At 39.5% G+C, this 23,915-nt stretch overlaps 1 protein-coding gene and 1 long non-coding RNA gene across 9 annotated transcripts in view; both read left to right on the top strand.

Annotated features, from left to right (window-relative positions):
• Positions 1–3,907, top strand: part of LOC101739274 (LIM/homeobox protein Lhx1) — a 93,116-nt gene extending 89,209 nt beyond the window's left edge. For 5 of the 8 annotated variants that reach the window (XM_062672966.1, XM_062672968.1, XM_062672970.1 and 2 more), the window contains exons 6-7: positions 1,163–1,421; positions 1,907–3,907. In XM_062672966.1, coding sequence (XP_062528950.1) covers positions 1,163–1,421; positions 1,907–2,061 — 414 coding nt within the window. In that variant the 3' untranslated portion in view covers positions 2,062–3,907. The remainder of the gene's footprint in view (positions 1–1,162; positions 1,422–1,906) is intronic. The other 3 variants (XM_062672967.1, XM_062672969.1, XM_062672971.1) reach the window with 1 other exon arrangement.
• Positions 3,908–20,851: 16,944 nt separating this feature from the next.
• On the top strand, positions 20,852–23,452 carry LOC134200285 (uncharacterized). Its single transcript, XR_009975115.1, has 2 exons — positions 20,852–21,271; positions 23,247–23,452. It is a non-coding gene; the product is annotated as an uncharacterized LOC134200285 (long non-coding RNA).
• The last annotated feature ends 463 nt before the right edge of the window (positions 23,453–23,915 follow it).

Raw genomic sequence — 23,915 nt, 5'->3', positions numbered from 1 at the left:
GCGATATCGCCGTAATACAAGTTACAGATTAGTCCCGCGGTCGGCACGCGACGCCTTAACGCGCCGTGAACGTACAACGATCGCAACGGCACGATCTGGTTAAAGTTCGCCTCACGCTGGAAATGACCGAGAAACTGAAAAAAATATATATGGAAAAACGAAAGAAACAAAAAAAAATACAACAATACAACAGTAATTTTATCTTTCGATTAACTTCATGCAATGTTAACTTAACTCGTAAGGCTTAATTGACAGTTATTGTTTTTGTTGATTACGTAAAATAACTATCGACGTTTACTGCAGCTTACATATCGTCTTTCCGGTCACCGTCCTCGTCGAACCCGTCGCTTGCGACGAAGGGCTCGACGAGCGAATTAACCCAAGACACAGCCCACTGAGTTTCTCACCGGATCTTCTCAGCCGGTCGCGATTCCGATCCGGTAGTAGACTCATTCGCAAAGCAATTGCTCTTGAGTTGTTAGGTCTCCTTCGGAAGCGCTCGGGCAATTGTTAGCAAATCCCACCCCTCCTAGCTGAGCATTTGCTCGCCCACTTGTCCTGGTGAAACTGGAACGGCCTTCGGGCTTTTCATTTCATTCATCTTTCAATCATAAAAAAAGAAAGAATTAGTACTCTCGCATTGCAAGCACTATAAGTAGATCCCTAGTTTTGCGACCTTTTTTTTTTTTTTTTTTCTTACCTAAGCTGATAGCCCTAGCGGCTATGTCAGCGTAACCCTAACTTTAGTAGGTGAGCTCACGGGGCTCAAACCTGACGATGTTGCTAACACGAACCCTAGCAAGAGCCGTGCTTCGCAGAATCTACCACCGGATCGGAAACGCGACCCACTGAGAAGATCCGGCGAGAAACTCAGTGGGCTGTGTCTGAGAGTTAATTTACTCGTCGAGCCCTTCATCGCAAGCGACGGGTTCGACGAGAACGGTGACCGGTGCTTGAAGTACCTAAAAGCACCGTTAGTGGATCGGGAGGATCCGAGATGACGTGTTTAGGGCGACGTCGACTGCTTTCCATTCTGTCCGCAGGATCGGGAATGTTTTGTGACCAAGACACGGATAACTGTTTAAGTTAGCACTGACCCGTCGCCAAGGTAAATTTAGATTTCCCAGAAAAAACAACTAACTTTGCGTTTACGCTTCCCCAGGTTTGGTTCCAAAACAAACGTTCAAAAGAGCGTCGACTAAAGCAACTCACGTCGATGGGCAGGGGACCTTTCTTCGGGTCTTCGCGTAAAATGCGTGGTTTCCCAATGAACTTATCACCGGGGGGCTTGGAGGAAGGTCCGCCGGGGTTTCCGTACTTCGCGACAGCAGATGGCAAGTTCGAGTTTGGCTATGGCCCGCCGTTCCACCATGATGCGCCATTCTTCCATCCGCCGCCGACGATGCCCTTCAATCAGCCAGGTTGGTGAATTTTGAGATAGTTACTGATATTGTGCATAGATAGGCCCTTGGTTTTTCATATATTTATTTGTGCTGTAATTAACCAGAAAAGCTTTAGGGATTCTATTTTTAAAATGTACAAATCCAGCATGTACAATCCGGTCATCAGTTTCTGTCAATCAAAAAGGAACTTGGATACTCTATTAGCTCTAACGGCCGTCTGGTGTAGTGGTAAGTGACATGGCCACTACACAAGGGGGTCGCGGGTTCGAATCCCGCCAAGGGATAAATATAAAATGTCTTTTCCAGGGTTATGGATGTATATTAAATATATGTATGTGTGATCTTACATTTATTTCCGTTATCTGGTACCTGTAACACAAGTTCTTTACGAACTTAGCACGGGACCAGTTAACGTAGTGTGATTGTTAGTAAATAAATATTTATTTATTGATATTTTTTTAACAACGGCTGGCGATGTACCAGGCTTGTATTAACGAGAGCAGGTCGTTTCGCAGGGGGCATGGAGGGAGTGCCGGGTGGCGAGTTTCCCGAGCAGTTTCCACCCCCGGACCACCTGGTGCTTCCGCGACCCTCGTCCCCGGAGTTCACCTTCGGAGACGGGCCTCCGCCCCTGCACCCCGAGGGTCTGGTGTGGTAGCTGAAGCCGGAGCCGCGGGACTTCCACGACTGATGCGGCTCGTCTGGCTACGAAGTGGACTTTTGAATTTTGCTGTGTGTCGTGACGATTATAATGTCGAGAAAACGCAGTGTTTATGTGATTTTAGTGAAACGTGAGTGTTTATAGATGAAATTTTACTTCATTTAAGGCATATTTTTTTGTGTATTATGTAAACTATTCAGTTTTGTGTATTGTCGTTTCGTTGTGTACAACTATAGAAGAAAAATTGCAAAATAATCAGTTTCATTCTTCCACCCGTTGTTATTCTTTAAGCATTTTGTGATTATCGCTTGGTTAGTATATGAGTTCATCAATACTTAATAATGTATTGTTAAGTAAACTGTGGATATATGTATAAGAATATTTGTACAGAGCTAAGACATTTTACAAATGAAATAATTTATTATAAGTAGCATAAAAATAAATCGTACTTATTTATTCTTGGGTTTATTGCAAATCGTTAAGTTAATATCAATAATTTGGTTCCTATTTTAAGATAACAGCTTCACTTTTATCACATTTTTATTTATTAGTAAAGTTAAACATTATCGCGTTTAAGGTGTATTTACTTGTTGTAGCGGAAAACATTAGTACTTTTATTTGTATATATAATTCCGATTTGTAAATATTATGGATACTATTAATAATTATATAATGTATTAAAATATGATTAAAATGTAAAATTAAGTATTTAAATGTTTATAAAATATTATGTGAGACGTTCTAGTTTTTTTGTTTGTATTTTTTTTTCACTTCAATGTTTTAGCTGGCCACTTCTTTCATTGGTAACTCAAGTATTTTCCAAAGGCAGCGTGATTATCGATTAAAACAGTAAAAATATTTTCATTTTTCAAAACGTAATGTATCTTACATAACGTTTTTGATTAAGTAAAAAGAATTAATAATTTAAAAAGCAAACCTTTTACTGGTGGTAGGACCTTTTGTGAGTCCGCGCGGGTAGGTACCACCACCTTGCCTATTTCTGCCGTGAAGCAGTAATGCGTTTCGGTTTGAAGGGCGGGGTAGCCTTTGTAACTATACTTGAGACTTTAGAACTTATATCTCAAGGTGGGTGGCGCATTTACGTTGTGGATGTCTATGGGCTCCAGTAACCACTTAACACCAGGTGGGCTGTGAGCTCGTCCACCCATCTAAGCAATAAAAAAAACCTTTTTTGCTGAAAACGCTGAAAACACAAAATATCATTATATTTTATATTTCATACGAACTGAAACATTTTTCAGTATTAACTTTCATTAGTTTTGAGCCACGATTACTTTGGATTTTTTTTAAAATTAAAATTTGACTATTTTTTGAGTCACGCAGATATTTACATGATATTAACTATCGGATTACCGATATAATTTTTTTATAATAGTTTAGGCTTCAAATTCTATGTTGCATTTACCAACAATACTAAATGATCTATATAGTTTGAATTGTGATATCAAATATCGTTTTAAACATTCATTTTTAATTTTTCGAGAACTTTTTCTTATTTATTTCTCGTTTTCAGGACAATTTCTATATTTTTTTATTGCCTGTGGACTGGTGAGCATACGGCCTATCCGATGGTGAGTTATTACCATCGCTCTAAGACATCAGCAATTCCAAGCTGAGTACTCTTGAGTAGACTCCAGAATCACTCATTTTAAATAAACGTAATATCAGGTGATCGTGATTCAAAACGGAATGTACTGAACTGGTCTCAATTACATTAATTACAGTTAGTATTAAAATTTGGTACAAACAGTTGTCTGTATTTAGTACTTAAAACGCAAAATATAATGGAATTGTCTGTAAGAATAAATGATAATGAAAATTTTGAGTGACTTTCATTTTTTATGTGGTGGCTTCGGTAAGTTGAGATGGAAAGGTTACCAAACTAACGTTTCCAAGCAAGCTTGTCATTAGGTTATAACACTGTCGAACAAAACTGTACAGAGGTTTTAGTGACGACGTAACGAACAAAAATATAAGCCCACGCTGTTAAAATTTTTTTTTTTTTGCAAAGCAAAGACGTCTTCTTTTTACCCCTACTTTCAACTTTGTTTGACAAACGATTTTCCTTTTTCTAGTTTATTACTGTTGTATAAGAATTTTAGCGTTATCAATTTATAATAAAATATTCATTTGATTTTTAAAATTTCATAAATAACACCAAAGAGGAAGTGTGACACGAATGGACACTGCAAATGTAATGCAACGTATGGCCCCCCATAGCACACTGCGTATTTTAAACGCGCAGTTGACGCGCAGATGACGCGCTTATTATGCGCAGATACAGCGATTTTTTTTTCTTCGTACCTAAGCTGATAGCCTTGAGAAGCTATTTTAGCGTAACCTTAACTAGGGACTCAAACCGGCGTGATGCTAACACTGATCCTAGCAAGAGAAGAAGATTCTAGCAAGATAAGAAGATTCTGCGAGAACCTCAGTAGGCTTCCGCGCCGCTGCTCTCCTCCCTGCGCCGCGCAAACGATGTCCGTGCATCGACAAATACGTATAATGACTATAATAAATGCGAGATGAAATCGTAAAAGTTGTTTTAATTAAGTCGACGTCTCGCAAAAGCCTCTAAAACATACCTAATCGCTCGTAGCCTAAGGGGCCATTCCAGATATGCACTGACGGGTAGGTCAGCTCACAGGGCTAAACCTGAGAAAGTTGCTAACACTGGCCCTAGCGAGAGCAGTGCGTCGCAGAATCTACCGCCAGATCGGAATTGCGACCCACTGAGAAAATTCGGCGAGAAACTTAGTGGGCTGTGTCTATGGGTTAATTTACTCGTCGAGTCCTTCCTCGCAGGCCACGGGTTCGGCGTAGACGGTGACCGGTGCCGAAGTATCCAGAGAGCGGTCCCAACAGGAATCCGTGCTGCCTTTCTAATTTTGAATACCTTGACTGTAATAGTTTCTTTTAGATAATCAATGACGTGTCTTAGACTCGATACTCTTCCAGGAAGCTTTTTAATTTGCTACAGTAAGCCAGAGCACCATGTTAATGCTTGTAGAAAAAATACACAATGGAAATGCCATTAAAATAAGCTAGATTTGTGTACTTTTCTAGGCTAATCGGTATTTTTATTATTTATTTGAAGGTCGGATTGCTCATAGACATCACCGCATTAATGATGATTAGTGCCGGCGCCCACTTGGAGACATGACGTCTAAGTCTTAATTGGATACCATGGCTTTCAAACCATTGCTATGATAAAATTACTGGTGGTAAGACGTCTTGTGAGTCCGCGCGGGTAGGTACCACCACCCTGCCTATTTCTGCCGTGAAGCAGTAATGTGATTCGGTTTGAAGGGTGGGGCAGCTGTTGTAACTATACTGAGATCTTAGAACTTATATCTCAAGGTGGGTGGCGCATTTACGTTGTAGATGTCCATGGGTTCCAGTAACCACTTAACACCAGGTGGGCTGTGAACTCATCCACCCACCTTAGCAATAAAAAATAAAAAAAATTGGCAGGTTTATGGTGCGTACTTCGGTCACGATTAAAAATAATCTAAAACAGAAACAAGCAAAATTCCTACACAAAACTAACTTAAGCAATCTAATCTAAAACAAAGTAACTGTCTAATTACAACCGTACAATTTCCACTTGTAGGTAGGTACATAGACTGAGTTCGTCGAGAGACCGCAGGAATAATAACAGTGTACTAAAATAAGCTCCCCCCGTCATAAAGGAAAATTGGAATTTTGGTTAAAGAGCATCCGAGCACGTGCTAGATCTCACGGATCCACTGAGGGTTGCGATGCTCGAAATGTTACAATATTAACCCACAGTGTCAAGATAACGTACTATATAGCTACCGATTTAGGAAATAAATTACAATTATGCTATTGCAATTTTTTTTCTTATTGCTTAAATTGGTGGACGAGCTCACGGCCCACCTGGTGTTAAATGTTTACCGGAGCCCATAGACATCTACAGCGTAAATTCCGCCACCTACCTTGAGATATAAGTTCTAAGGTTTCAGTATAGTTACAACGGATGCCCCGCCCTTCAAACCGAAACGCGTTACTACTTCACGGCAGAAATAGGCAGGGTGGTAGTACCTATCCGCGCGGACTCACAAGAGCTCCTACCACCAGTAATAAAACCAGTAATAACATTATGGACAGACGAGCAAACGGTCCACCTGATGGCGAGTACTCACTATAGCTCATGGACAACAACATTGCCAAGGACATAGCCGGTGTCTTCTGGTCTTATACAAGGAGACAGACCGTGAATCTAATAATAGTATAGCTTTGCTCTGCGGTGGACATGTCCCATTATTTTCTACAATATAACCTGTAAACTCAGTAGCTTCATATACTGGACTAGCGACCCGCCCTCGCTTCGCTTCGGAAACATTAAAACACACATGAAACCAAAAAAATAAAATAAAAAAATAAATAAAAAAAGTAGCCTATGTTCATCAGGGACAAGGTCGGCTTCTAATGGAATAAGAATTTTTCAAATCGGTCCAGTAGTTTCGGAGCCTATTCGAAACAAACAAACAAACAAATCTTTCCTCTTTATAATATTAGTATAGATGAGATAGCTGTACAGTCGTCAAGAAAAGAAGATAAACCCAGAAATTCGAAATAGTCATATAAAAGCTATAAGTAGGTCTAAACTAATGGTCCTGATGGTTTAATTTAATATGTGGATGGTTGAAACGACGACTCATTTAACGTTAATGATATGAGCCCATAAACATCTTCAGGAAGAGGTCGAAATCGCAATTATAGACTGTACCTCCCTTTAAAAGGCGAACACAATTACTTCTTCGCGGTTCGAATAGGCAAAGTGGCAGTACATAGCCGCGCAGACTTACAAAGCGCTCTACCACCAATAATTTTACATTGCCGAAATAATTTAAAGACAAATAAACAGTCTACCCAAACCCTTATAAGGCAAAATTCCTTATAATTAGAATCTTCTTGTTTACGTAGGCTTTGAGTACATAGAAATAACCGCCTGTTTTAGTACAAGTAGATAACTTTTCTCACTTTCGTCTACCTTAATAATACAATACGTATAAGTGCAATTCGTGTGCTGTGTACGACGGATTGGTGTGATTTGCTTTGAATGTGGCTCGACGTTATGACTCTTGAAGGCGTAACCTTTTTTTTCCTATTTTTGCTGATAGCCTTGAGATGCTATATCAGCTTCTTCTTAACGCGTAGGTGAGCTCATGGGACTCAAGCCGGGTGTGTTGCTAACACCGACCCTAGCAAGAGCAGTGCTTCGCAGAATCTACCGCCGGATCGGAAACGCGACCCACTGAGAAGATCCGGCGAGAAACTCAGTGGGCTGTGTCTACGGGTTAATTTACTCGTCGAGCCCTTCGTCGCAAGCGACGAGTTCGACGAGGACGATGACCGGTGTTTATGGTACCTAAAACCACCGTTAATGGATCGGGAGGATCCGTAATGACGTGCTTACGTCGACGGCGACTGTTTACCATTCGATCTACAGGATCGGGTGGGCGTAACCAACATTTAGACGCGATGCAACATAATATCTATCTGAATAGGTACTCATCATCATAGTCGGTTACTCTTGGCAGAGCAGTTGTGGTCATGTGGAATCCTTGTGTATTAAAGCCTTGACAGCTGTTCTTCATAGTTTGCGAGAAGCTTGGCGCACGCACTCGTTAAGTGGGTTTTTGGTAAGGATTTTCATCTGATCTGTCCAGCGCATGGGATTTCGTGATCTTTTATCATCAGATCTTTTACCATTGACCCTACCCTGAACAACAAGTTTCTCTATAGATTCTGCTGGTCGTTGCGATACGTGTCCAAAATATTGGAGAATCCTGGTTTGCACTGTTGATCTTTGAGAGATATTAAGTTCTTTTAGGATTGAAGCGTTGGTGCGATGCTCAGTCCAAGATATACGGAGCATCCTTCTCCAGCACCACATTTCTAGTGCATTGATCCTTCTTTATTCTCTTTCTATAAGTACTATTATCGTTAATTTAATCCGACTCAGCACGTGACCCCGAAAAAAAAGTTCTGGATAACCTTGAATAGCTTTTGAACCAACAGCTATTTAAAACACATAACACTATTGTTGATATTACTTAGGTTATTTTCAAACTTATGTAATTCTTAATGGTATTTTGACACGGTCAACGTATAACGTAACGTATAGTGCATGTTTTTGAATGTGAAGACATTGTGCGTTTCGGTTTAAATTATGAGTCAGCCGAAGTTTTAAACTACCACCACATCTCTCATTCTACTGGAGAATTCACATTCTGAACTACTGTGTACAACTATTTGATACCATTACACAAAGATGCTTCCATAATACTATTATGAGCGTTTCAAAACGACTTGGACGTCAATTACGCTATATTAATATTTTGATACTTGGTATTTATTAATGTTTTAGTAATAAGTTTTAAATTTCATCATAACAAGAATTCAAATAAAAGAGAGCATATTTCAAGGCGTTAGCATTACAAACGCTATCGTTCTCGAACGACTGTGACCAATTCTGATTGATTAGCTATCGTCTGCGCTGTACGCGTTGGTAAGTGTGACCGCTACCAACTGTATGTACGTTTTCTTAAGCATTAAATATTTTCCTGTTCATTATGCCTATGTTGAAAATGATTAAAAAGTAAAAAAAAACTGGGAATAAATCACGCACGATCATCCCAAATTAGGATTCCCCGTGTTTTGAATACCAGATTTTTTTTCCTACCTAAGCTGATGATAGCCTTGAGAACACGAACACGACACGAACCCTAGCAAGAGCCGTGCTTCGCAGAATCTACCACCGGATCGGAAACGCGACCCACTGAGAAGATCCGACGAGAAACTCAGTGGGCTGTGTCTGAGGGTTAATTAACTCGTCGAGCCCTTCGTCGCAAGCGACGGGTTCGACGAGAACGATGACCGGTGCTTGAGGTACCTAAAAGCACTGTTAGTGGATCGGGAGGAATACCAGAGACTAACATACATACTTATATATGTTTAAATATACACATTCGTAGATAATAAGCACTGAACAAAGAGCAAACAAACCTGTTCACCATACGAATATTTGCCCGATGTGAGAATCGAACCCACGACCCTCAGCGCAACAGTCAGAAGCGCTAACTACTGCACCACCGAGTCAATCGGAAAAAGAGGTACATGTTTCTAAAGTGTTTGTATTACCTGGTCCTTGTTGGGATGGTTGTATGATTGTATGATGGTTGTGTGGAGATTGTATGACCTTATTAGGGTTAAGGTCTCCTTCGGAGGCGCTCGGACGGCTGTTAGCAAACCCCAACCTGGCTGAGGCCAAACTCGCCCACCTTCAGGCTACCAGTCATCCGTGATAAAAAAATACTGATAATTGATAAACCAGGTCATTAAAGAATACGTAAACTGTTAAAACATTTGAAGGGCAGGCAAAGGATCGGGTTAAGATCAGTAGTCAAAGGATGTATTCAAAAATATGAATCTATAATGTTAATCGGCTTATAACTTAAATGAAATACAAACGCATAGACTTTTTGATAGGTTTGCTCTATTTCAAATGCAATTTCCGTCATATAATTTAAACAATGACGATGTTATTCAAAACAACTTGGTCAGTGTCTTGCATTTTTTTATTGCTTAGACGGGTGGACGAGCTCACAGCCCACCTGATGTTAAGTGATTACCGGAGCCCATAGACATCTACGACGTAAATGCGCCACCCACCTTGAGATATAAGTTCTAAGGTCCCAAGTATAGCTACAGCGGCTGCCCCAACCTTCAAACCGAAACGCATTACTGCTTCACGGTAGAAATACGCAAGGTGGTGGTACCTACCCGTGCGGACTCACAAGAGGTCCTACCAATGCATGCATGATCAAAATATCAAAATCGTCTTATCTTCGAGATCGACTAGTAATTAATTTAGAGCTCAAATACTGCGTTATTTTTTTTTCAAATGACTTTGACATACACTTATTCAACCCCAGACCCAGCCAAGCGGCTGCCATTAAAATATCTTTAATCGTGTCATCTAAGACTCTCCAGAATTTCAGAGGATATTCAAATAGTTTTATAATAATTTTACATCAATATTTAGTCAGTTAAAAAGGGTTGGAATATTTTCAATCTTATGATATCTTCTATTTATAAAGTTGTTTTTTTTAGGACAACAAGTTAAAAAGTAAGGTTGTAAACCATTATTATGATAAACTAGCTGACCCGGCAGACTTCGTAGTGCCTCAATCGATAAATAAAATACCTAAACTTTTGTATAAAATAAAGTTAAAACAAACAAAAGGAATCCGTCCGACGGGGGACACATCAAAGGAAGAATAAAATTGTTATTTTTAATTAATTCCAAGCATTTTCATATTTATCTACCTTTTAAACCTTCTCTGGACTTCCACAAATAATTCAAGACCAAAATTAGCCAAATTGGTTCAGCCGTTCTCGAGTTTTAGCGAGACTAACGAACAGCAATTCATTTTTATATATATATAGATAAGTCCGAAAGACTATCATCCTAACAATTCACATATCACATGCTAGTTCTGTTCTGTATCTGAGCCATTGAAATAACGTGGGACTTCCAAATTATGTTTCATTTCCAACATTAACACGAATCGTGAACTATTAATAAAGGAAATTCTTCGAGTAACTGTCCATTAATTAGTACAATTGTTGTTCGTTTGTGGGGGACAGCCCATCGTTCGATCAACAAATACACCTAGTAGACTACAGTAGGTGAACATTTATATAGAGCAGATAAACCAAACTTAGAATTAATTGTTTCTCGTTAAATTAATGTTCGAGCTTCTTAGTGAATAAAACTGAAAAAATCTACTTCATTTCGATGCCTCCAATCAACAAACACTACGCTAACTCCAAATTCGTAGGTTTACAGGAGGAGTGTTTAAACGAAAAAAGTTGAAAAAATCTTTATTATTGCAAATATATTTATGGTTTTTCCTTATGTAACTAGCTGATTTACTCTTGCTTCGAACCCCATCAATAATGATTTGTAATACTTTTAAAATAGTGAAGCGATTTGCGTGAAAAACGAAAATTTCTAAATTTTGAGTTAGAGTAGTGTTCATTGGAGACATCGATTTGTATTATTTAAAGTAACAAGCGATTGTGCAGCAAGAACACAAAATGATGGACACAGCAAGACAGTGTTGCCATCTATATACGATATGTAAGACAATAGGCAACGACCTCATGGAAATTCAGCCAAAAAAAAAACCCTTAGCAAGTTGAAAAAATTGCCTTCACATTCATTATCGATTTTTACGTAAATAAATATTGGGTTCGAAATTGTGCACTGAACAGACCTTTGGTCAGTGATGATTTGGCCAATATGCACTGGGCACACGATGGTGAGTAACCGTCAGTCACGGACATCACAACAACGATTCAATTCCTGTTTGAATAAAAAGTAATTGTTTACCCTATTCAAACAATGTGAAAATTAATTAACGTGTTTAATTATGAGTGAACAAATTTTGCATTGTAGTAATTGAGCGTACACTGTATTTATTGTTTTGAGATATTTATTGAAGCTTCTTAATATAATTTAAAGACTTAATATAAGAGACGTATGAAATTGATGCGTTGCTCTTGGCAGCTGGATTGTCATGGCGGACGTCGCTCGTTGACACTTTGACGTTCAAAAATTGAACAAAATTTTCTGTTTCTTTCGTTATATAAAATATTAATGTTTTATCAACTCTATAGAATTCCACATGTGGCATTCACACGTGCGCATTTGACATTTGCGTGCATCCACCCCATTGGTCATCAGCGTGTGATCTTTGCCGACCCGCGCACATCACGACTTTGTTTCACAAATGAAATCCTGCGGTTTACTTCTAATTTCGTTTTTTTAAAAGGTCAGTTGATTTTGTTGAACACAAGAAGGAGTGTTTGTTCACTGTTAAAGCAATTGTATTGACACTTGCGTATTTCTGTACTGCAACTAAGTTTGAAGTGGTCGTGGTCTAAAGGATAAGACGTCCGGTGCATTCGTGTTGAGCGATGCACCGGTGTTCGAATCCCAGGCGGGTACTAATTTTTCTAATGAAATACGTACTCAGCAAATGCTCACGATTGAGTCCCACGATGAAGCTGTAACTATACTTGAGACCTTAAAACTTATATCTCAAGGTGGGTGGCGCATTTACGTCGTAGATGTCTATGGGCTCCAGTAACCGTCGCCCATGGACTTCAGCAATGCCAGGGACAGAACCAAAAGCCGAATGGTACGTGGCAAAAAAGATCTCTGGAAACGTACTGTGGACGAACGGAGTGGCTCCAGGTAGCATGGATGAACTCTACTCCTGAGGTCTATTCTGGCTTCAGCTTTTGGCTTTGACTGAAGACTATGGATAACTGAAGTCTTTTAGTCTTTTAATTTTTCAACAATTAAATTAGAGTGAGAGGGAACATGCTGTGTGACATCATCATCATCATCATCATCAACAGCCCACAGTCGTCCACTGCTGGACATAGGCCTCTCCCAATCCACACCACTGAGCCCGGTCTGCGGCTCTCCTCATCCACTTCTTGCCGGCCACCGTGCGGAGGTCATCGCACCACCTAGCCAAGGGGCGTCCCACTTTACGTCTTCCGCTGCGCGGTCTCCACTCGAGGACCCGTCTGCTCAGGCGATCGTCAGTGCTACGGCATATATGGCCAGCCCACTGCCACTTCAGCTTGCTGACTCTTTGAGCTATGTCGATGACTTTAGTTCTCTTAGTGACACACCAAAACAATTGACATTGAAAAACAGTCAACAGGCAGGTATATATCACCCTCTTTAGGGCCTACTGTACTAACTTTTACACGTGTGGCTTGTGGGCTGGATATACTCAAAGATCGTACAACGCTCTCCGTGTTCAATATAATAACGCGTTTAGGGTGCTGGTGGTGCTGGTGGTGCTGCCCCGCTTTTGTAGCGCATCAGGGATGTTTGCAGACGCGCACATAGATTGTTTTTACGCTACCATGCGTAAGAGGTGTGCATCTCTGGTAAGCAGAGTGAGGGCCAGCTCCAACAGTATCCTGAGCATGATCGCAAGCAGGCTGGACTGTGTATACATGGGTCGCTGTGGTGCCATCTCCCATGGGATGTTACGACAGTAATTCATTGTGATGTAAATATAACTACTAACATAGGTCTAAGTCTTATTAACAATTTATATGAGTCATGGTTACTTGCAATAAAAACATTATTATTATTATTATTGTGCAATAGGCATTTTTATCGATTCTTCCAAGCAATCGTTCTTATCTAGAGAATTTCTAAAATGTTTTTCTTTTAATCGACAATCTCAATTTTGATATCCGTTATACGTTTTTTCCGTAATGACGTTTATGATCCAAATATCCTACATATCACAGGTAAACACATCAATGTTATAGTCTAACCGCCATTTAATGTAAAGAGCACCTAATGTCTTCCAATTAAGGTTCAATTTAACATTAGTAAGCGAACAGTGGGGTGCAAACATCGTTGTTGACAATAAATTATGAAGGAACAGTCCGTTCGTGGTTTGGTTAGTGTATTGTTTAATTAACTGATTCTAGTTAATTGACGCCATGTTTACTACGTGTTGTCATGTGATGGTGTTTAATTAAAATTTTGTACGTATTAATTTCTTTGTTTTTGTTGGTGAGAGGGGCTTACTATAATTGATCATCAAATTCGCACCACACTATAAACCTCATTACACGAAGCCCTTCACCCGGTCAATGATCGGAAACGCTGGAAAGAAAACAAAAAATAACATATTTTCTAAACATAATGGTCACAACCTCAGCAGCTAAAAAAAGACGCGAGGAATAGGAGGAGAAGGAGTGGGTACTATTTCTTTATTTATTTTGGGCAATAACAATTCGTTGGCCGTTATTAGAAATTCGAAAATCGAATCGAAAAGCGTGTTCGACTTTATGTCGTAAAAGAGTAATCACTGGTGGTAGGACCTCTTGGGAGTCCGCACGGTTAGGTACCACCACCCCGCCTATTTCCGCCGTGAATCAGTAATGCGTTTCGGTTCGAAGGGTGGGGTAGCCGTTGTAACTATACTGAGACCTTAGAACTTACATCTCAAGGTGGGTGGCGCATTTACGTTGTAGATGTCTATGGGCTCCAGTAACCACTTAACACCAGGTGGGCTGTGAGCTCGCCCACCCATCTAAGCAATAAAAAAAAAAGAGTATTCTATTTTTGTTATCTATGGAAACTGTTTGGTGTTAGAGCTGTAACATAATTTATAACGTTTTAAACCTAAGTAGAAGTATAATTAAAGCTATTTTTACGGTTTAAGCTCGCGTTTTTTATTGTCATCATAATTTTTCCGATGTCCAATTTCCGATGTTGTCCGTGACGACGAAAACTGTAAAAAATTCGAAGCTTCGAAGCTCCAAATATTTTTTTTCTTTTGTCCCTACCTATGCTGATAGCCTTGAGAGGTTATTTCAGCTTGTACTTGACGTGTAGGTACGTGAGCTCACGGGGCTCAAACCGGAGAGTTGCTAGCACTGGCCCTAGCAAGAGCAGTGCTTCGCAGAATCTACCACCGGATCGGAAACGCGACCCACTGAGAAGATCCGGCGAGAAACTCAGTGGGCTATGTCAATAGGTTAATTTACTCGTCGAGCCCTTCGTCGCAAGCGACGGCTTCGACGAGGACGGTGACCGAGCGGTCGATATTGAACCATCGCGTGTTCCTATATACGTACCTAACTGTTGTCCTAAAAATCTGCGATCCATTAAACATTATAATCTGACCGAGTAAACGACTACTCTGTTTCGTTTCTCCGATATTACCCAACGACGCCCACTGAAAGAAGACTAAACATTATGGACCCAGCCCTGTGGATGTTATATTAATAATACTGTAAGCAGTTGCTACTACTGTTACTACTACTGTTACTAATATGTTCATTGCTAGTACCTTAACTATGTACATTGGTTTGTATTTTTTTTAAGCTGTCCATATTAGCAACCTCGAGGAGTTATCCTAGCTTCACTGGACGTGTAGGCGAGTTCACGGGCCTGAGTCTGGTGACTCTGCTAACACTAGCCCGTAGCAAGAGCAGCGCTTCGCTGAATCTAACACCGGATCGGAATCTAGGCCCACTGAGAAGATCCGGCGAACCTGTCGTCGCATTCGACGGCTTCGATGAGAACGGTGACCGTTGCGTATTAGAAAAAAAAAATGAATCGCATGAAATTTTGTTAGTGGTCAAACAAATTTCCCTATTTATTCGATATAAAGTCCATCTCTATAATAATCAATATCTATTTAAAACATACAGAGGACAAGTTGGCACATACCTGTCTTTACTTGTTTATATGGAGAATATCAATATAATTGCTCTGCCAATTTCATGCACGAGCAATGTATCACAAAGACGGTATGTACACGCGGTAGGCAATATGTATTGTATGTAAAATAGGCTTTTACTCTGATTACACGAAAACGAAGAGATTCAGTGAATAAGAAAATTAAGATTTTATGTTGTCTTAAATGTCTTTTGCGTTCGAAAATTACGCAATGGAAACTAGTTTTTGTAATTGTTTTATAATGAATTAGCTGACCCGGCAGACTTCTTAGTGCCTCAATCGATAAATAAAAGATACATCAAGGGGACACATCAAAGGAAAAACAAAATTGGTTGGTTTTTATATAACTCCGCGCTTTTTTATATTTTCTCACCTTTTAAACCTTCTCTGGACTTCCACAAATAATTCAAGACCAAAATTAGCCAAATCGGTCCAGCCGCTCTGGAGTTTTAGCGATACTAACGAACAGCAATTCATTTTTATATATTGTGAGGCATTTTTCATCATTCACAGAGAATTACGAAAGGAATTATCAATATCTCGGATATTAATCCTTTATGGCACACGACTTCCTACCTTACCTGGTATTGATTTAGTATGACAACAATGCCACCATCACCATCTTTCAAAATTCTTGAGTCTGTATTAGTTTAACGATCCTTTTACCCTTCGCGCTGGAACGAATTACTGCTTGCTTCGTGCTAGAAATAGGCAAGACGGTCGTCCTCACCATTGAGGGTACGCCCTACCCAAATCACAAATGTAATTCAATACAAAAACTAAAAAAAAAAACCCTGTGCAATTAGTGCAGATAATAATGTTCTTAAGAAACCTTACCTTGCCATACTCGCATCATTACTGGTCTTATAGATATTTTTCATATTAGGCGGCCGAAGCAAATTACAGTATCCTCATTTTACGTAAATAGAATATGTTTTATTTTTATTTTTTATTATTGCTTAGATGGGTGGACGATCTCACAGCCCACCTGGTGTTAAATGGTTACTGGAGACCATAGACATCCAAAACGTAAATGCGCCACCCACCTTGAGATAAGCTCTAAGGTCTCAAGTATAGTTACAACGGCTGACCCACCCTTCAAACCGAAACGCATTACTGCTTCACGGCAGAAATAGGCAGGGTTGTGGTACCTACCCGCGCGGACTCACAAGAGGTCCTACCACAGTAATGTTCACCCGTTTTATGAACGTAAACTAATTAAATATGTGAATTTAATTAAATGAAATATGTTTTAACTAAATAGAATGTTAACGATTCATTCTCGAATCAATTATTTTGTAAAGGAACAACATCTTTTTTTTTTAAATGTTCTAAACGTTCGCAATTTGTTAAAAGTTTCACCTGTCTCAAGATACATTCGAAAACGTAAATTCACCGTCTCTAAAATGCCACAAAGAAATTAAGTATCGTTTTTTAAAACTACGAAATATTATTTTGAAGTAAGAATTATTTGGTTGCCCAACAGTGGGCGGGGTAAGAGATGATTAATATGGTTTTTTGAAAAAAAATATTTTTAATGAGTTGGCCACTGATTTTTGTCTCGTAATGCGATGTTTTGTGATCTCATATTTTGTTTTAGTATTAAAAAAAATACAAAAGAGGTTTTCATTATGGTATTGTTCTAATTTCTTGTTCAAAATCTATTTAATACTGAAAAACATAAACCGTGTAGTTAGCGGTAAAGTAAGTCAAGTCATCTTTATAATATTTTTTCGAAGTTCAGAGTTCTGGATAGGACTTGCTTTAGTGTGCTTTTTTTTAACAAAACAATATCTTTTTGTCTGTCGAGAAACGGATCCACTCGCCACGCCCACAGACTCGAATTTGCATTAAGCACAATCTGTCTTTGTCTGCGATTCTACAAAAAACGTCCGTGAGAAAATATTTTATTTGACTTTTTTTATTTACAAAAATTCGTCCAGATTAGTTATACACCTAATGAGAACCTGATTCGCTTGAGTTTAAAAAAATGAACGTTCTAGTTGAAGGGTTATGTGATGTGATATGGCACTACAGGACTGCAGTAATTTATATATTTATAATCACTGATCTTATTAATTATTTAGCAGCAAAGATGATCTGAAAAACTGGCACCTTTGGAAGGGTAATGATAAAGGGCAGATCATTCACCGAGCGGGTTAAATTTGTCAGTAGACCGACGTGCCGATTATTGTTATTCGGGTCTTGTATATATGTAATCTTATCTTGAAATTGTCGTTAACGAGATTCAGACATCTGACAAATACATATGTATATCAACGCGAGGTTTTGAGGTGGGTTTCCTGTACCAAGAAGAGGACAATTTAGTTTTTGCGGACGAATTAACATTTTTGGTCGCGTCGTCGCGCCAGGCCGATGGCATTGAATACCATAGACACAGCCCGCTGAGTTTCTCGCCGGATCTTCCCAGTGGGCCGATCCGGTGATTCAGCGAAGCACTGCTCTTGCTAGGTCTAGTGTTACCAAATTCTCTCAGATTGAGCCCGTAAGCTCACGTACCCGTCCGGGCGTAGCCAGAATAGCCTCTTAGGCTACCAGCGAAGAGGTAGGGGGGAAAAAACATTGAATAAAGCTTAACGGAAAAGGGTTTTTTTATTATTGCGTTGTACGCCATTAGGAATTATCTTCAGAGCGTACATGTGACTCGTACATGATCATAATAAGCTCAAACACGGCGGCAAGTCATTTACCCTCAAAATGTTATGTTTCGGAACTTGTATAAATGAAAGCTTATCATGAAATTGTCGTTAGCGAGATGCAGGCGTCTGTCAAATCTATTGTGTTGTATGATAGCTACCTTCACCCAACTGTACTTAATTGTTGCATAAGAATAACTAGAATTTAATTAACAATATTCAAATGAAAGGTCCTAACTAATCTCATAACGTTTCGTCAAAATTATCGAAAATTGACCAGAAAATTTGTTCGTCGTTTATTCCAGCGTGCCCCTCTAGCGAAGCGTATATGAATCTTCATATAATGTCTCATTCGGTCACACTTAAAATGATTATTCAGAAGTTTTATATTAAAATAGTTCCAGAATAGGAACGTTCGCCATTGCGGCGAGTAAACCACAATAGAATATCGAACACCAAGTTTATAAGTATTGTAACTAAGACTAAGAACGTATAGTAAATTGGCTCACTCACTGTGGGCTATAAAATTTTACTCATCCATCAGTCAAATGCGACCTACAGACCGTTAGCAAACGTTTCCATTGTAGTTGTATTAGGAAGAAAAAAATCTATAAATATAATTAAAATAACTTTTACGGATTAATCTAAAACATTTATTTATGATTTTTGTTTTACTTTGCGAATGCTCCACAGTTTTTGTTGTCACGATCGACTAAGGTATTTGTTATATAAGACTATCGAAAACTGTAGAGAATACTATCTTTAAATATCTCACGTCCTTACGGATCCATCAGATCCAATAACTCTTGCATTAGATACCTTCAGCTCTAACACTAGGAGCAGGCTGAGGAACCCCGGTAACCGTACTCGTCGAACTCCACAAAGAGGTCGACGTGGAACCTAACCCATGCATCAGCCCGCTGAGTTTCTCGCCGGATCTTCTCAGTGGGTCGCGATTCCGATCCGGTAGTAGATTCATTCGCGAAGCAATTGCTCTTCAGTTGTTAGGTCTCCTTCGGAGGCGCTCGGGCAGTTGTTAGCAAATCCCACCCCTCCTGGCTGAGCCTTTGCTCGCCCACCTGTCCTGGTGAAGCTGGAAAGGCCTCCGGGCCACCAGTAATCTTTCAATCATAAAAAAAATAATCTTTAAATATGAAATAAAATTTGGAAGATTTTTGTTTTTTTTTTATTCGAAAATCCCTCGCGTTCTTGTACTGTTGTCATTGGCAGTACACAAAACATTTCTGATTTTGTATAATCTGTGTACGTCAGATGGCGCTTGAGTCATTTAAAAAAAAGGCCCTTATTCCATTTATTTAAGGGCAGGTCAAAGGGCATAGTCGCCGAGGTTTAACAGCTAACACTAAAATCAAAGGGATCTAGTTAGAAAATCAAATGTAGTAATATTTAATCGTTATGAAGATTGATAAAAATATCAGTACGATCTCTCTGTAAGCGATATTTATCTGCTCTTTGTGGTTATAATACCTTGTTTAAAACATTACATAAATACTGTTTTAAAAAAAAACAGACAGTGGAACACGGATATCCAGAGATTAGAGATTCGAGATATCCAGAGAAATAGAAATGAGAGACTTCAAAATTTTGTGGATACATAATTTTTTTTGTAAATGGTATATTGCAGACCAGCGAGGCGTATTACCTTTTTTTTAATGATTGAATGGTTACTGGTGGCCCGGAGGCCTTTCCAGTTTCACCAGAACAGGTAGGCGATCAAAGTCTTAGCCAGGAGGGGTGGGATTAGCAAACAGCTGCCCTAGCGCCTCCGAAGGAGATCTAACAACTCAAGAGCAACTGCTTCGCCAAAGAATCTACTACCTGATCGGAATTGCGACCCGCTGAGAAGATCCGGCGAGAAACTAAGCGGGCTGATACATGGGTTAGGGTTACCTATTTCTAGCGCGTAATAGTCATGTTTCAAGGGCGAGATAACCGTTACAAAATACAATTGAAGCTTCGAGATCATGTACAACTCGACCAAGCTAAGTTTGCACCTCGCTGGAATGCGGCGCTCCGCCCGCTTCCCTGCTCACCTTCCCGCGATCGCCCTGTCGCGTCAGTACGGTTAGCATCTTTGTCGTCGACACGCGTCATACGAGTTTTCATCTCCCTAACCTATCCTATATTCCTTAAAACAAGAAATGCAAAGTAAAATCTAACAATCATTTGTTTACATTTTTAAAGTCATAGCAAATCCTTTTTTCAGACCATACCTAAGCGGCAGTGTGACGTATTCGATGCGAGGTGCAAACTTAGCTTGGTCGAGCTGTATGTATGTATGTGGGTAGCGGCGTTCAAATTGCCGATGTCTGTGGATTCTGATAAATATATAATAAAAATAAAATTATAATTATTTTTATGGTTTAATCTCGAGTTATCAACGTGAACGCGAAATGTGAATTAAACGTAAATTATTTAAAAAGTCGTAAATTGTAATAATGAAAACAGAAACGAGATTAAGTCGTTACAATTATATCTTATTCAAGAACTAAAGGTAACAGATATTATTCTTAAAGAAAAATAGCACTTACTATAAATAAATAAATACGATCATAAACACTAATAAGTGTACGGACTAATGTTGTAAAGAATCTCTTAGGAACAAGAATCCTCAAACAAAACGAACACTGGAAACGCGCTCTCGCCTAAAACAAAAAAAAGTTTTTAATATTCATATCGCAGACTCGCCCGAGGCGTCTCCGCGGAATTATAACAAAATAAAAACATGACGTTTTAGCGATTTATAATTTAAAAGGGACAAAATGATTCTCAGAGTATTTTGACCAGCGAATATGAAGATCTAAAAATAAATGATTCGGGTAATTAAAATAAAAATATGTGACTTTAATTGATTGATGTTTTCACACCAAAATTCTCCTTTTAAAATTACTATTTTTAACAAACAAACGTCCAACGCCTGACCTCATTTTCACTAGTGCTTATTGCGAGTCGATTCGCATTAGAAATATTTTTTTAAATTTTGTTGTTGAATTCTCGAATTTCCGACATTATTATGAGAAAATACAGAAAAACGAATAAAAAGTGACTTTTTTATTTTTTGTTATTGGAAAATCTAAATATTAGAGTAAATATTTATAACAATAAATACGAAAATAATAATAAGCATAAAATTTAAAAGGAAAGCCAAAAGAAGAATCAGAAAAAAATCCCTCCCCATATGGTAAGTTACAACGCATATACTACTGTATGTATAAATCTAAGGAGAGTTGACTCCAGGCAGGCGGCCGATTGTAAAACTAATTTGTCATAAGAGGACACGCTGTGCAGGAATAAGACGAATTAACGAGATCACCAGCTAGTATTAAGTGACTTCCGGAGTCTGCAGACATCACAATAGTGCGCCATCAACCTTTTAAACATGAGGCCAGAGTCTCAGTTGCTTAATTAAACGACTGCCTCGTCCACCAAACGGGAACGCATGACTGTTTCGTGGCAGAAATAAATGGTCGTATCTATGCGAGCTTACAATGTATGCTACCATTCTTCCTCCTGCTTGCGTGGTATTCGTCAATGCCGAGGGTCGCGACCTGTATCACTTCTGTATCACTTTTTCTCGCACGATTTTTCTCCATTTATTTCTATCTCTGCCGGTGTGGAAGGTGTTGTGAAATGTGAAAACAAGAGCGGTACGGATCTGGTATTACCATAAGTAAATGCTACTAAAATACTCAGAGGACACTGCTATTTTCTGATGAATCATTTAGTTGCTATTTAGGACCTTTTTTTTTTGGCTGGGGAATCCGTTTACGGATACCCCAGCCAAAAAAAGTTAAGCAGCAGTTAAGAGGGGTAACAGACCGGATTATGTCGGACTCCGGCTCTCCAGAGAAGAAGAGGGAGAAGAGGAAAACCAAATTCCGCCTCTTTTTCTAATTTCTACCGGGAGACTACGCCTTGAGAAAGGCGCGTGAGGCGCTGCGTGGCGTCTACCACGCAGGACCCGCCCCGCAAAACCGAGTACCGACTAAACCCCATCGAGCTCCACCACTCCGACTCCACGAAACCTACGGTACCGCACAGTGCGCGCCTAAGGTGCTATTTAGGAGACCTACGAGGAGAGATGGGGTCCTTTTTTTAATGGCTTAAGACAGGTGTTGCCATCAATCATGGACATCAGCAATGCTAGAGGCACAACGAACTCGCTGCCTACCGCATTGCAGACACGAAACACCAATTACCCATTTCTTAAATCATACAAAAAATAATATGAGTGTGTAAAAATCATGGCCGCACCGACATGCGATGCTCCGTTAATATATATGTTCCTAAACCATTAACATATAAAGACAGTTAAACCATAAACAAGATATGTAAATGTTCCGACTTTGCTTCGGGCACCATGTAATTATTACTCCTCTTGAAACTTATTGTCACGAGTCAAACGAGAATGAATCTTGAATATGTTTCGATGGGTTGGGTGTTTCTTTTTTAGTATTTTCTTCGGTTTTCGCGAATCGTAGATATGAGTTAAATGTCCCTTACGTTGTTTTTTTATTGTATAGGTACTATTAGCAACGTTTCGAATAATTTACAGTTTACCGGAATCTTTAATTTGAAGAACATAATTTTGTTGAAATCTAGCCGGACACGGCTATTGGTTGAGTAGGTAATTTTCTTTTTTGTTTGTTGAAGTGAAACTTCTAACTCGACTTCCAACAAGGCTGCTTTTTTTTTTCCTGCCTAATCTGATAGCCTTGAGAGGCTATTTCAGCGTAACCTTAACTAGTAGGTGAGCTCACGGGGATCAAGCCGGAGTGATGCTAACACTGACCCTAGCAAGAGCAGTGCTTCGCAGAATCTACCACCGGATCGGAAACGCGACCCACTGAGAAGATCCTGCGAGAAACTCAGTGGGCTATGTCTATGGGTTAATTCGCTCGTCTAGTCCTTCGTCGCAAGCGACGGGTTCGACGATGACGGTGACCGGTGCTTGTGGTACCTAAAAGCACCGTTAATGGGTCGGGAGGATCCGTAATGAGGTGTTTTGGGCGACGTCGACTGTTTACCACTCGGTCTACAGGATCAGGTATGTTGTTGGCAGCGGCCACGGCAAGAGGGTTCTCATGTCATGCCGCATTCTCAAAGTGGCACAATGATTTCGACTGTAGATACTTAATAACCGAGTCAACTTTCAGGTCATCATAGAGATCCACGTTCCTGAGGAACCATGGTGCTCCGACAGCTATCCTGCAAAATCGGGATTGATCAAGGTTGCGTTAAACGTTTAACGCTACCATACTAGAAAGAGACAGAGCGACAGTGAATGCGTGGCTCGCCAGCGTCAGCAACGAGTAGCGTCCAATATTTTAATGAAGTATTTAAATAAATATATTTTTATTTATTTTTCTATCTATAATTTAAAATGTATATAATATAAATGTTGATGAATGATGTCTCATCTCTTATACACAGCATTCCCTATTACAGCAATCTGATTTAAGGATAAAAAATTAATAAAACCGAAAAAGAAACACATCGAAAAAGAAGTTTCACTTCATTCACATGCACCAAGTTGCAGACGCACCGTTTTTTTTTATTCACAAATCACATAACTGCGTCGATAATGTTTTAAGTTTCGATTTCATTTTATAGCAGCTTCACTGTTCGTCAAGTTTGTTTTAGATTGTATTTAGGGGTACAGGTGAAAAAACCGCCCAATACCCTTGAGCATTTTTGTGGCTTGCTTCTGAGCCTAAAACAAGAAACAAAAAGGTCTTACCTATGGTACGTTACCGAGAAGGCTTATGGTCGTGGCGCCGACGACCGCCGGTCCGGCGTCCCGAAGGGGAGGGTGATGGGAGAGA

The sequence above is a fragment of the Bombyx mori genome, chromosome 16, assembly GCF_030269925.1.
Source record: "Bombyx mori chromosome 16, ASM3026992v2".
Lineage (NCBI taxonomy): Eukaryota > Metazoa > Arthropoda > Insecta > Lepidoptera > Bombycidae > Bombyx > Bombyx mori.
This window is presented reverse-complemented; position numbering and strand designations above follow the sequence as displayed.